A 14,999-nucleotide genomic window follows, 5' to 3' on the forward strand; every position below is an offset into this window, starting at 1 on the left:
AAGAGTTTTGTGCTGTGTAACTTTGGAGAACATTACAGGATTATTCCCTGCCAAATATCTTCCTCAATCAAGAAAACATGTTTAATTACTTTTTATGAAGACTAAAAATGAATTCATTATGAAATCCCTGAGAAGTTCTTGACATTAAAGGGTTAGTTTGGATTTTTTTAACTGGGTTTGTATCTATAGTCTGTGCATTACCTGATATAGATGGTGGTAATTTACTTACCCATAAAAAGTCAAAATCAAACAGTTTAACTTAACGCTAAATTTGGAATACTTTCACTGCTTTGCATTGAGTTCAACATATTTTTGTGATACAGAAGTAAAGCCCCGAGGTCCAGACTCATTGACAAAAACAGCAATTTTACTTCAGAACATGGAAGGTTGAGGTCTAACGCTGCATCAAGCAACACTAACTGAGGCAGCTAATCCAATGTTTTGTATTTGAAAATTACTGTTTTATCATGGTGTCTGGTGGCTTTTAAGAACGCAATGTAGTAGCTGCAGTTCCCTGTCAGAAAGGACTGTTTTTCAGCAAGAAAACACTAAATATAATGTATACTCAAACTGATATTGATTCCTTTTTCTATGTGGGCCATTTTTAGTTGGCTAAAATATATTTTGCTGCTGCCCCTGTCCACAGCAGTACATTGCTGAACATTCCTGTCAGGACTTCTATATGCTTCTCCAAGCTGTTTGGACATTTGCTATAGTTAATATACTGTACTCACTATTGCTGACTACCTGACTTTAGATACAGACTAGTCCAAAGTAACCTTTTAAGGTCAAGAGTATTCATGGAAGAAAAAATATAGCGGAATATAAAAAGAAAATCAATATATTAAACTCCAAAGGTTGTACAGCATGTCACTGACACTATGCCAGTGTCCACCACAAATGCTGGTATTGAATCATCTTGTGTTTGTGGTATTTTTTGACCAGTGTCCAGATTTAACACATGGTTACACTTTTCACTTTGCTGCGCATGATGTTAAAAGCATTCCTGTTGCTCTCCTGGCATGCACATATTGATGTGTCTTTTTAAACTGCCTGTGCTGTTCTGGTGTGCATCTTATGCATGCTGCTGAAGTGTGTGTGTTTGTCTTGCATTTAGTTTAATCTAGTTTTCTTCACGATCAGTTTATTGATTTTCTTATTCAGAACTATTCTGCTATCATCCAATGCAATGTCAACTACTGGGTGATCTTGAATGGAGAGAATCAATAAGTCTTACTGTGTGAAATTTGACCTTTTTCACCCAAGGCTTGTTGAAAAGTCTTATTATTGTTGTGGTTTTAAATGTCATTTTCATACTTGACTTAAAAATCAGGGTGAAACTTTAATAAGTCTGTCAATTTTGTGTTCATATGGCCTCAAGGAGAACTGGAACATTTACGTCATGTTCCTTTGCCCGTGCATGTCACTAGTATTGACTGGCTTATTTTCTTTCTCTTCAAGGAGGATCGGATCCTGCAATGCCAGATGTGAGTAGTATTATCAGTGCACAAAGGGCAGTTATATCTCTTTTGTGTTTGCTCCTCTAGCATGACAACATCTTTGAAAGCAGATACAACATTTATTATGAAGTCCTGGCTTATTATTGAGCTGCTCAAATGGACTCTATAGGTGCTTCTCTTCAGAGGCTGGTCCACTCTGCTTCATAAACCTCTTAGTCGGTCAATTACTCATGATTGCAGGGAGCTTTTACGGTATCTTTGAAAATAGAGAACTGAAATATCACAGTCTTAGGCCAAGGCTAATGGATGTTCTACAAATGATGACAGTCAATTCCACATGGTAGTCCGAGAAATTTGTCATATTGGGCTGTGCAAATGGAACTGACCTTACCTGACTGAATATCATCTTGTCAGTTTTCAATTTCAGGTTAGCTGTACTTTAAAAGAGCATGAATAAAATCAAAATGTTAGGAAAGCATGATTAATATTTATCTGGTGACTTTTTAGTAGTATATAAAAGTACAAAAGTAAAGTATGAAAGTACAAGCATGAGCTCACATATTAAAGTTTTTCTGCCTTCTCCAGATACCTGTTCCTTCAATAACTCCATCTTCCAGCCGCTGGTCTTGGGACCCAGAGGAGGAGCGTAAAAGACAAGAGAAATGGCAAAAGGAGCAGGAGCGCCTCCTACAGGTATATAAAGGCACACTGCTGCAGTAATTTGCAGAGTATGCAGTATATAGCACTGATGGGAGGTGAAATTAAAATTACTACAAATAATATTGCATATACTAGAATACATTAACCTGCATTTTTGTAGATTTATCATCATGTCTGCTTCCTTGGCTGTGTGTAAATATTGTTGTATTGTTTGTTTTTGCCTTCTTGACCAGGTCTTTAGTGGAAAATAGAATTTGGCATCGATGCTTTTGAAAAATAAATTAGTTTCAGCTCACTGTCTCTGTTGTACTGGCAGTTGTGTATGTAGAACACAATAGAAGTCAAAATGCCACATGAAACAATGTACTTGATCTGAAATAATCCTTTGAAATCCTTTCAGCGTCCCATTTGACAATAAGACGAGGCACAGAGAGCTGAAATGACAAGTTTGTGAGTCTTCACAGTCAACAGAGATTGCCTCTAATGGACTCAAAACAGACAACTTAACGCAGCATTCAGGCAGCTCCAAGACATGCGTCTGACGCGTACGCAACTTAAATGTAGTTGAATCTTGTCAAAACATTTCTGAGGGTCTATTTCTGGATGGAGATCAAAGGTGTCCAAGCACAGCACTGATGTAGCCGGGGAGGCTTTTTCTCCTCCAGTTTTATTCCCTTCTGAATAAACGACCTGTTTTAATGGTGTGCCAGAGAGGCTCGGTGCTTTGGGCAGACTTCTCTAGGTTTAACAGTTTTTAGGATGTTAGATAACATTTACAGTAGGTAAGTTTGAAGATGAAAACATTTGCAAATTATGCAGATATAATAGATTTTTTCTTTTTTTTTTTTTTTTTCTATTTTGTATTTTTACCTATCCACTTCACAATATCTTATACTGAAAATGCAGAATTTTTCTCTATTTATGAAAATGCAATGTGTGTGCTACTGAATCTCTGCATATTGTCAAATTATCTGACCTATGACCTCTCTCTTTAATTTTTCACCCAGGAAAAATATAAGCGTGACCAGGAGAAACTGCAGGAAGAATGGCTCAAGGCTCAGAAGGAAATAGCCACATCTGTAGACCAACAGGAGGTAACAAAACTACATTCATTAGAATAACCCTTTCTATGAAAGCTGCAAATCAGACTTTCCTAAAATACTTTTACTGAGTCACCAGTTGTCAGGGTAAAACAGTTAACTATGATATGGCGCATGAATTAATTTTCCTAATTGGATAATAGAAGAAGAGGGTTCTCACACAGGAAATGGAAAACTGAGAGATAAGGGAGAAATGCAAAGGAGCTTGTTCGTTTAAGTGTTCAGTGCAAATTTTTCATCCTACGTGTGCACAATATTTTATGAGGTGGTGAGAAACTTATCATTACAATGCCATAATAACTGCTGCAATGTATTTTTACAATGAAGTGGTAAATGCATATGATTCCAATTCTTTCTCTCTACTCTGTAAATATAGATGTTAAATGAGGCTGGAGTCTCTTTTTATGTTCAAGCTGAAAGGGTTTGGAAATTCCCGGTGTAAATGTATGCAAGTTTATGCACTATAATTACATAATAATTTATGTGGTGGGGCACTGATACCCCAGCTTATTTCTCATTTCTCATAAAGCACTGAGTCAAAGTGAAAGCAGAACAATGTTTAGTCATGTGGACATCCACAAACAGCATGTATGATTACTTTCTGTTTTTCAATCCATTGTTTTGCAACAAAAACTCCCACTGAAATTTCAACACTTGCTGATTTGTCACCTCAGGGGATGTGCTAAGTTGCTTAATTACAATCTCCAGGAGGTTAATAAAGGTCATAATGCTTAATGCCATCATGTGCTTGTCTTTACTTCCTCTTCCCTCTCCTTTCTTCTGTTTGGCAGCCAGGGAGCCTGGAGGTGAACAGCCACAGTGTCAGCCCACACTCTCCTCTCTCACCCAAGAGCCAACCCACACCTCCTCTGTGGGAAGAGGAAGAGAGAAACCGAAAGGAGGAGCAGGAGCGCCAAAGGCAGGCAGAGGAGAGGAGGAAGAGGGAGGAGGAGGAGCGAGAGCTTCAGCGTCTGCAAGAGGAGAGAAAGAGGAGAGAAAAGCAGGAGGAGGAGGAGAGGAAGAAGAGAGAGGAGGAAGAGCTGAGATGGCAAAGGAGAGAGGAGGAGAGGGAGGAGGAGAGGAGGCGGCAGGAGGCAGCAGAGCAGCAGCGCAGAGACAGGGAGAGAGCGTTGGAGCAGCAGCAGTGGTCAGTGCAGGACCTGCTCCTCCTGTTTTGTCCTCTACATGTTTTTTGTCTCCTTCACCCATCAGTCATGCAAATAATAACCCATTAAATGTTGAGCATAACCTGCCCTTTAGTCTGTGCATTAACATACATGTAACTAACGTGTCTGCATGTGCTTTGTCCTCCACCTCTGTGATGTAACCCTTGTCCCATCTCTGTGCCTTTCACCAAAGGACTGGGGGCTCCTATGTCCAGCCTCCACTGTCCTTTTCAGACAGGTTAGTACAGGTGGGACTGTGAATGCATTTGTCACACTGCATATGTTTATGCAGCTAAACTCTTTTTATGTAATGTACTAATCAAACTAATAAACAGGCACGATTGGAATCTGCAGATTTTTTTCATAGATTTTTGCAGTGACAGGGCAAAAATAATATGAAGGATTCCTCTTTTTTCGCTCAGTATGTGTCAGAAAACCTCCATTTAACATAATAATCACTTTTTTCAGAAATTCTGGAAATGCAAACTCTTTTGCCTTTCTCTCACTTTTACTCATGTTATCAAAAGGCGCATTGTTTGGCTTCAGGTGGAAATTTCCTACTTTTCCTACAACTTATTTTACTTTTTTATGTCAGTGTAACCTCACAGCAACATGAAATATCAAGGACATGTTGCATTGCCTTTTTTAAAATTCCGCGTAAAATTTGCTGACTTTCCTTCAGAGGTCTCTGTGGGCCTGCTCAAAAGATCTTCAGTTAAATTAAATGTGCTTTACTTCCATATTCATTAGTTCATATTTTTCCATGTCGGCTTTTTTTTCTGAGATCTTCATGCAGTTCTCTGCACCAGTTATCTTGGTAAAACAGTTTCTGCTTGCCTTAATTGCACCAAAGCTCCCAAAGCAGACACCACAGGCATACAGAATATCCTGCCAAATTCAGATTCTTTTCTTGTATATAAACTAAAACTAAAAGCACCGGTTTTATTATTATTGGTGTATTATTACAGTGCACACCTGCTGTGATATGATACGTGTCTTTGAATCAGTTAAGTGTGTTCTCTTGCATCCATTGCAACATAAACAAACACATATTCAGTCAATGTGTCTGTCCAGGCAATTATTGCTTCCTGCTGGCTTAGACTACAAAAATAAACATCTCCATGAAACCATTTAATCCCAGGTTTTTATGTTTGACACTTTATTTTTAGTAATTATATTTATTATATGCATTTTCTTTGCTCATAGGACCAAGTCAAAATCTTCTCCCCAGCTCGACGAAGAGGAGAAACCTCAGTGGAGAGGTCAGTTTTTGTGATTTGTTATCTGACTGTTAATATCACTGGCTGCTTTGTGACATAAGGTCATGTGTTAACTGAAGTTGGATAAGCAGTTAATGCTCTCCATGATAGTTGTTCATAAATAAGTCAGTGCCCACTTGTCGATACTCTTGCTGCATATGTGGGCTGTACCCTGCTGTAGGTGTATCTGTCCAGCCAGGTGGCATGGCTCACTGGCTACTGGAGGAGCAGTTGAAGAGTGCATGTGACAGAAAAGCCCAGAGAGAAAGGGCAGCATCCCAGCTGGAGATGGAGAGGAGAGACATTCTCAATGCCATGAGATACAGAGAGCCAGAGAGAGGTGGGCTCGGCCCCCGAAGCTCTGACGCTCCACCTGTCTGCCTCTCCTCTTGAAATCCAGTCAATTCTGTCTCCTCGTGACCCCATTTGATCGTTTGATCTGTCAATAATGACATTTTACTAAATCAGAATTTATAGCTGTTTGATTAACATCTAAAAAACAAATGGTAAATCAATCAGTCATCTTACCAGAAAATTACATGTGGCCTGATTTAGAGATTTCTTTTAAATTTGCTGCAATTAATTTAACTATTTTCCCATAAGGTAATCACATCTAAATGTCTAATCAAAGCTACAGCAGAACAATGCATAATAATCACCCCAGAATTATGAAACACAATATCCAGATAATCACAGCTACGTTCATCATTCGTTTTCTAATTTCTCTGCCCGTTTCCAGCTTTGATTTCCAATACAATGTGAATTTCACCCTGCATAATGTTTGTTTTATCTTTCCACTCTGGGTGCAGTGACGGGTGGCGGAGGATTGGGTGAAAGGAAGGGTCAGCAGTCCGTGTCGCAGGCTGAGCTGGAGCGACAGCAGATCCTTAATGAGATGAAAAAGAAAACGCCGCTGCTGACGGACAGCAGCTGGATCCGCCAGCGTTCCACTAACACCATCACCAGCAAGGAGGCAGACATACCCCCCATGCGCAGGTACATACGACATATACCACATGCTGTTGAAACACTCAAAGAGAAGGTGAAATTCTCATCTATGTTGCAAGATTATGGTATAATGTTCACTAATACAGTGGTGGTTGGCATTACTAATGTCCTGGGACTTGCATTGTGTGCTGAAGAGTATTGATCTGGCTGCCAGTCTGGCTCTGGCTAATTTAATTCAATTATTACTAAAAAATAGTACACATGCAGTTGGCAGCCAGACAGTTTTAATGCCTCTACTAACTACCTAACGTGGGCGGCACATGCGTTGGCTTTGCAGAGGCGAGTCTCTTGACAACTTGGATTCCTCCTACAACTCCTGGCGATCATCGTGGACACCCAGAAGTAGCTCTTATAGCCAAAACTACTCGCGTCCTCATTCTGCCCTCTCTGGCAGCACTTCTTTTCATGGTGGTTGGTCAGGAGCACGACACAGCTCCTCCACTCTGCCTTCCTCATCCTCTATGGGCTCCCTGCGAGGGGGGGCGGGAACCCCCTCATCCCCTTGGTCAAGGCAAACGCCCTCCCCATCACTTTCTTCACCGTCACCCACCACCTCCCCAGAGCCCACGTCTGATCCACCTCAACAGCGGAGCAGGTAAAACCGACGATGCTGCTTTGGCTAATGCTTCCAACAAGCTGCCTCTAACCTCACACTGGTATACTGGGTTGTATAATCATTATCCAGGTGCAATTGTAAGGGGGGGTGTTGGCAAAGGATAATACTAATTTAACCCATAAAGACCCAGTGCTACTTTTGTGTCATCACCAATGTGTTATCACCATTTATTATAATATTATCCTCTTTAGTTTGAGGTTTTTCAATGTAAATTATGTATTTTCCTATATTTAATTTACTTATCATGTAGATGTTCATAAAAACTCAGACTAAATTCGAAGGTTATTATATCAAAACAGAGAAATCTGAAGAAGAAGTGACTTTTTCAGTAAAATCTATCATTAACTGAACTTAAACCAAGTGTCTCCATCCACTGTCATTTATCCAACTATGGGTTTTACTGGTGAATCAATGTTGTAGCCTTTGAACGTCCAAATAGGTCATATCTGACGACCATGAAAAGATGGCAAACTGCATTTTACACCAATTATTTCCATGTATTGATATTGATGGATTAGTGGATCAATAGGTATTACATCAGTAGATCATTTTGGTCGCCAGTGGCTGTTTGGGTCTTTATGGGTTAATATACACATCTGATAACAAATTGATGTGTTATCTGATATTGTTATTTAGCTTTATTCATCATATTACCTTACATTTCAGGCCCAAAATGGTTTTAGAGGCACATGCAGCCCTTTGTTATAAGTTATCTGTTTGATATTACCTGTGTTGTGTTGTGTTGTGTTGTGTTGTGTTGTGTTGTGTTGTGTTGTGTTGTGTTGTTTTGGTTTGGTTTGGTTTGGTTTGTGCTGGTATTTATGACCACATGTTTCTATTGCACAGCCCGACACTGATATTATAAGACTTTAATTGTCTAGTATCTTCTAAATGACGGTCACTATATTTACACCAATATGATTTCATGTCATTATTAAACAAACTGGACCCCTTCTTTCCTCACAGATGTTTTTTGGAGAAAAACATAGAATCCTAGAGGATGTCAAAGGAAGTCTTTTATCATTTTTGAGAGACACATAGATGTTCCTTTAATTGTATGTAAAAAACTAGACAAGTTAATGGTAGGAAGATTTATTTTGACCAAACATGTACACAGGCTGGTCAAAAAACTGCCCCCACCAGGATGTAACTTCATTTAGGTAACAGCCTTCAATTAAATAATTTTTGCAGCGATTAATGTTGAACCTACAACATGTTCTTGTTTGATAGAGAGCATAAAGATTCAATTGAAAGAAGGTCATGTAGTCTGGTGAGTCCAGATTGACCCTGTTCCAGTGTGATGGATGTATCAGAATGAGAACAGAGGTGGATGAAGTGATTACCCATCATGCCTAGTTCCCACAGTACAAGCCTGTGGTGGCAGTGTTCTGATCTGAGGTTCTTTTAATTACTCAGGTCTAGGTTCAGAAACATTATGTGTCCATAAAATGATGGAACAATGACAATCAAGAGTGACAAAGTTGAGGGTGGTCCAATGAAATATTGGTTTTGGTCTTTTTTTAGCCAGGTTTTGTATGTAAAGGTATAGATATTGGTGTAAAATGCTTAACCAGGGTTCCCACAGGGTCTTAAAAAGTCTTGAATCTACAAATCTGCATTTAATACCTTCAAAAAGTCCTTAAAATGTATTATATTTGATATGGTGGGTCTTGAGTTATGTTGCCATAAACTTGTTCGCTGTGCTGTATTTAAATGTGTCTGTTAAATGTCCAAACTGTAAAGACAGTAATGTTAGTTGACTCAGTTACACCAATTCCAACCCAACAATTTATTTTGAAATTAGGAATCAATTATCGCTAACTTTGCAGCCCCCAGTGAGGAATGACTTGGAACAATGGGAATCAAGGCATTGAAGTAAATAAATATATTTTCCTAAATTCTAGGAGTCACAAATTTTTGCCAGTATGACTGTGAAATAGGCATTAAATTCTTTTTCTACATAAGTCGTAAAAAGGTCTTACATAGTCTTAAATTTTTTTGTAGAAACCCGTAGGAACCCTATTAACATTCATCAGTTTTTTGGGTGAAACACATTTAACCCTGTAAAGCCTGAACCATTAAATCATTGACAGAAAATTTCAGTTCTTTGCAACTGGAGCCTTAATTGGTTCTTCTGAACAACCATACTTGTTCTTTTTTCTTTTTTTTTTTTCCCCAAGTATCAGTTTCCATGTATGAGTTTCAATTTTGTATCATATTTGATATATCAGGTCTCAATGCTCAAATATTATTATTTTTGAACAAACAAAAACATAATATAACACAAACATGTCTAACAAATTGGTAATTCCTTTTCAAAATTAACAAAGTTCTGCCTCCTTCCTCATTAATGACAATCTTGTAGTGTCACTGGAAAGGCCTCTGGTGAATGAATTCCTCTCCTCTGGTGGATTATCCATATATTGCATGTATCTAATTGTATACATCAGGTTTTTCAAGAAAAAAAATCACACTGATCATGTAGAGGGCTTCAAAACTCATGCATCAAATATGATACGTTTGGCATTATAGGGTTAATTTTGCACATTTCTGTTTACAGCATGTTTGAAAAATGTGCTAAATCTTTTTATATTTATAGGTTAATGTAAGTTAGAACATTTCTGCATGAAAAACAATGAAGAACAGTTTTATGGTTGAGCCATGGTACAGGTCAGTATATAAGGCATACGTCCAAACTCTGTAATAGTTACTCGGAGAGAAAACTGAAGAAAAGCTGGAATCATAGAATGGCCTGTCCAGTCACCTGACCTAAATCCTATTGAGCTACTCTGGGAAGAACTGGATTTCAAGGAGAGGAAGAAATACCCAACTGGCCAAAAAAAAAAACCTCTGGCAAGTTTTATAAGAGGCATGGCAAAGGATTTCAGCTGAATGTTTGAAGAACGAACTGTTCTGATGTTGGCTGGAGTGCATAAAACTGTTATAGCTGCTAAGGGAGGATTTTCGTATCATGAAAAATAAAGTCTAAGTACTTTATACCACATCAGTACATTTATGTATTTGTTGGGTCAAAGTAAATCCTCATGCTCTTAATTACATACAAACAAAGGAACATGCATGGATGTCTTGAAAACAATTAAAATAGTAGTTTCCATTCAGACTTTTGACAAGCGCTGTACACTTTAAAAATCCAACTTGGTATCATTTTCTCATTGAGATATACAGTAAATAACAGCCCATACGTCTTTTTGTACATAGTATCGTGCTGCAGCAACAGCATCTATAAGTAATTGAAATATTGACAAAAAATGCCAAAAAAATAAGAGACAACATGAGAAATTTTAGAAACCACGGATTTTTATTGGTACGTGTATGAGTATTTTTCAGACAAATGACAGCTGGTCAAATTAAACCGTAAAAAAAACAATCATTACAATGAAATATGCAATATCAGTGTTTAACTTAGTAAGAGCTCGCAAATCAATACTTAGTGATTTTTTCAGTCAGCTTTCACCTGTATTGACATGCGCTTCGCTAATTTATTACATTGTTATTTATGTTATTTGTTGTTTATGTTACTTCTGATGCAAGCAGCTTGATTTCTTTTTATGACCTGGGATCATGCATCTTCCACTTGATTATATTCTATAGGTTTTGGTGAAATTATGCATCATCTCTTAATTTTGCATATCTAACCATAGTATATACCAGTGTAAATGCATGTTTGTGTGTGTAACCATTCATACATGCATGTGTGTATGTATGCATGTGTGTGCTCGGCTCTCATGTCCCAACTGTACATTTTGTAATCCAGGTCAGTGAGTGGCAAGAAAATCTGTACGTTCTGTGACACCCCACTGGGAAAGGGAGCAGCCATGATCATCGAGTCCCTTGGGCTCTGTTATCATTTGAGCTGCTTTAAGGTGAGAGTTGTGCTCCTGATGACCCGGAGCAGCTCAGCAGACCTCTGCAAAAACTAACCTGATCACTCCAGATTTCTTCTCTTTTTCTGATACGAATGACTCTCAACAACTGGATGGTTTAAATGCATTTTCTCTTAGTGCCAAAACCTGATCGTCACTTTAATCAACACCTCAATTTGCTTCCTTCTTCCTAAGTTTCACTCTGGTTGGTTCGTCCTCATACTGTGGTCTTCACCCGTTTCTGAAATCCTCTCCACCAGTCTTTGTCATGTGCAATTTTCACATATTCCTTTACCTTCCTTTTTGTGTTTACGTGCTGTCAAAGGTCTTCGATCTGTCCTGATCCCTCTGTTTACTTTAGACGCTTAAGACACTCAGAGCCCCCTTTGACTCATGATGCAGCTCTTTAACTCTTCTTTCCCAATTCACAGTGTATTGATTGTAAGTCAGACCTGGGAGGATCAGAAGCTGGTGCTGAAGTCAGAATACGAAATAAACAGCTCTACTGTAACTCCTGCTACATGCGATTTAAAAGTGAGTATGATCAAGCTTTTCACACTGCAAAAATCTAAATCTTATCAAGTGTATTTTTCTCGTTTCTTGTCAGAATCTCTCATCACACTTAAAATAAGACATAATCACCTAAAGAGTAACTTTTCAGTGAGATATAAGAATTTATTTTTAGATGATAGATCTCAAGAAATTTTTACCAAGATAAATTTCACTTGTTCCATTGGCAGATTTTTTTTGCCTTAATTCAAATTTTTTTTTGCTTAATTCAAGCAAAAAAAAATCTGCCAATGGAACAAGTAAAAATTATCTTGGTAAGATTTCTTGAAATAAGATTTTCAAGATCTATTGTCTAAAAATAAGTTCTTATATCTCACTGAAAAGTTACTCTTTAGGTGATAATGTCTTATTTTAACCCATAGAGACCCAAACAGCCACCGGTGACACAAACCATCTACCGATCTAAATTATTTAATACCTGTTGATCCATTAATCCTATCAATACATGTAAATAATTGGTGTAAAATGCAGTTTGCCATCTTTTCATGGTCATCAGATATGACCCATTTGGACATTCAGAGGCTCCATAGTTACCGTGGAAACACCGTCATCTTCTACAACACAGGTGTCAAGCATGCAGCCCAGGGGCCAAAACTGGCCCGCCAAAGGTTCCAATCTGGCCCGCGAGATGAATTTACAAAGTGCAAAATGCAAAAATTACCCTGAAGATATTAACAGTCAAGGGCATCAAACTCAAAAATTATAGCATAATAACCTAAAAATAATGACTCCAAATTTTCTTCTTGGTTTAATGTGAAAAAAATATGACGTTATGCCTATAAATAATGGCAACACCAATTTTTTCAAAATTATTTATATCAAAGAACATTAAATTCGGATATCCTTTAACAATAAAATGTCAATAACCTGAACAAATATGAACAACCTGGAATGTCTAAAGAAAAATAAGTGCAATTTTAACAATATTCTGCCTATTTTGTGTCTTGGTAGAGCTGATCTGTAATGCACATGTATAAATCAAGTTGAGGCATAATATTGATAAAATTGTACTTATTTTTCTTCAGAAATTTCAGTTTTTTCCAGTTATTCACATCTTTTTTGTTTTGGATAGAAATAGTTTCATTATTTAATGTTATTTTTTGCACTAAAAAATTTGGAGTTGTCATTATTTATAGGCTATTATGCTATTATTTTACTGGCCCAGCTCACTGGAGATCAAATTGGGCTGAATGTGGCCCCTGAAAGAAAATGAGTTTGACACCCCTGTTCTACAATGATTCACCAGTAAAACCCATGGAGTTGGATCAATGACAGTGGATGGACACAAATGTTTTTACATTCAGTTAGCAATATCTTTGCTGAAAAAGTGACTACTAGTCTTTATGGGTTAAGTGTGATGAGATATTTTGACTAGATATGAGAGAAATACACTTGGTAAGATTTAGATTTTTTCCAGCGGGAAGAGAATGTGGCTGTTTTGTTTGTTTCTCTTTTTTTGTTTGTTTGTTTGTTTGTTTGTTTGTTTGTTTGTTTTAGTTTAATTCTGATATTTCTTTTCTTTAGCCGGCCAACCAACCACTATGTGATGTGACTGTACTCCAGCAAATTGATGAAGAGACTACTTGTGACAACAACCCATGAAACCATAGCAAATAGCACAGACATTCTGCAACGTTGGACATGCACATTCATATGATGCATATTCCTTTTGACAGTGTGATCAAAACGATGAGCTTGCTAAGAAATATCTACTTTATTGTTATATTAAGTATTACAGTTGTGCAAAGTGGGGTTCTGCATGCGCAAGAGGTTTTCAATGTTTTAGCCATGAAACTAGTCCATAAGATTATCGAGACAGATCTTTTTAATGACACATTTTAGACAGAGACAGATTTTAAAGAGATGGATTATTTTAGTTTTTGAGGAACCCTGCAGGATCATCGTCTCTTGTTCATGATTCTTCCCCGCTAAGTCTTGTGGTATTAATGTTTGTCAAGCAAGGTATTCTTATCATGTTTATGTGCCTTTTTGTTTGTAACAGGGAAAAAAAATTTAAGAATATTCTTTCAAAAAATATATTTAAAAAAAACTGTCTGCTTCTAAGCACTCATCTGAAGTTATCCATGATAGATGGATTGTACACAGGTTTTCCATGTGAAGAATATATCATACTGAACGGCATTGAGGCAAATTTATTCAAGTAACATTTGTAAATAAAATGACTAAATGCTTATCGTGTGTGAATTTATTTCAGCAGTAAAATTGCATAATACTGTAATGATATTCTCATACATGATGCAAGGCTTTTCCTCTCGTTGTAATCAGGGAATCCTTATCCTCGTCTTTTCTCTGTCTGTCCCTCTGATTCTCTGTTTCTCTGTAGTGCCACAGTCATAATGAAAAGAATTTCAATGAGCTTTTGTGCAAGGGTTCAGAGGACATGCCTGCTCAGGGTGCTCCAAAGCCAATTTGTCATGCATATTTCATTCAATTCGCATGCATTACATTTGATTACTTTTTGATAAGCAGTTTTCCTAATGTATTCTGTCAATCTGACTGTTTCGTGGAATAATATCTGCATAAACATACACTGAATATTCATACGTAAATGAGGAGAAATATTTCTGGTTTTCCTTCCAAGATCCCAAATGCTTTTAAACAGTAAGGTAAGGAGTTGTCCTCATTTTCTATAAATAGAAATATGCTCCATTGAAGTAATGTATGGAAGAAAAAAAAAGTTTAAAAAAAAAAAAAAGTTGGACTAAGGATAAATTGGCTCTGTATTTTAAAGGGGAAGCACAAACAGCCCCTTGAGGCAGCCATCTCAAATTCTTAGATTCCGTTTTTAGATTTTTCTTGGCTCTCTCTCGGGAGAACGATTTTAATCCTAATGCTTAGAAAACAAGCACGGCCTGAATGGCGCCGAGCAGAGTCGAGTGACTGTGAAATCTAAAACCTTTTGGGATAAGTAGCCCATCTTTTTCTTCCAAAGCTGAGGCCACAACTATCCTTTATGGAGGCTTTTCATGTGAAGAATTGAATAGCTTTGGTATGTATGTGTGCTCAGGGCTGGAGGAAAACAGGATGCTTTGGTTGTTCAGAAAAATAAGGAGATGGAACACAGATGGAAGAGCTTAGATATGCCTGCTCTACTCTCCATCAAAAAATCACTCCAATAGCTTACTATTTGCTTCGTTTTAAGGCTCTCCCACTGAGAGAGGAGATTTTTCAGGAGATTTCCTGACATGGCCATGTGGTTGGCTTTTCAACTTCCAATCAACACACAAGAATGACTCTGATAATCATGCTCCATTT

The 14,999-nt window shown here is 37.6% G+C and overlaps 1 protein-coding gene across 9 annotated transcripts in view; it reads left to right on the top strand.

Annotated features, from left to right (window-relative positions):
• lmo7a (LIM domain 7a) overlaps positions 1 to 13,915 on the top strand; it is a 54,056-nt gene extending 40,141 nt beyond the window's left edge. For 5 of the 9 annotated variants that reach the window (XM_030124668.1, XM_030124664.1, XM_030124669.1 and 2 more), the window contains 12 exons: positions 1,462 to 1,487; positions 2,046 to 2,153; positions 3,128 to 3,214; positions 4,012 to 4,367; positions 4,580 to 4,624; positions 5,593 to 5,648; positions 5,827 to 5,985; positions 6,455 to 6,641; positions 6,931 to 7,248; positions 11,045 to 11,153; positions 11,585 to 11,687; positions 13,248 to 13,915. In XM_030124668.1, coding sequence (XP_029980528.1) covers positions 1,462 to 1,487; positions 2,046 to 2,153; positions 3,128 to 3,214; positions 4,012 to 4,367; positions 4,580 to 4,624; positions 5,593 to 5,648; positions 5,827 to 5,985; positions 6,455 to 6,641; positions 6,931 to 7,248; positions 11,045 to 11,153; positions 11,585 to 11,687; positions 13,248 to 13,270 — 1,577 coding nt within the window. In that variant the 3' untranslated portion in view covers positions 13,271 to 13,915. The remainder of the gene's footprint in view (positions 1 to 1,461; positions 1,488 to 2,045; positions 2,154 to 3,127; positions 3,215 to 4,011; positions 4,368 to 4,579; positions 4,625 to 5,592; positions 5,649 to 5,826; positions 5,986 to 6,454; positions 6,642 to 6,930; positions 7,249 to 11,044; positions 11,154 to 11,584; positions 11,688 to 13,247) is intronic. The other 4 variants (XM_030124673.1, XM_030124667.1, XM_030124670.1 and 1 more) reach the window with 4 other exon arrangements.
• The last annotated feature ends 1,084 nt before the right edge of the window (positions 13,916 to 14,999 follow it).

Source organism: Sphaeramia orbicularis, chromosome 21 (genome assembly GCF_902148855.1).
Source record: "Sphaeramia orbicularis chromosome 21, fSphaOr1.1, whole genome shotgun sequence".
NCBI classification, from domain to species: Eukaryota; Metazoa; Chordata; class Actinopteri; order Kurtiformes; family Apogonidae; genus Sphaeramia; species Sphaeramia orbicularis.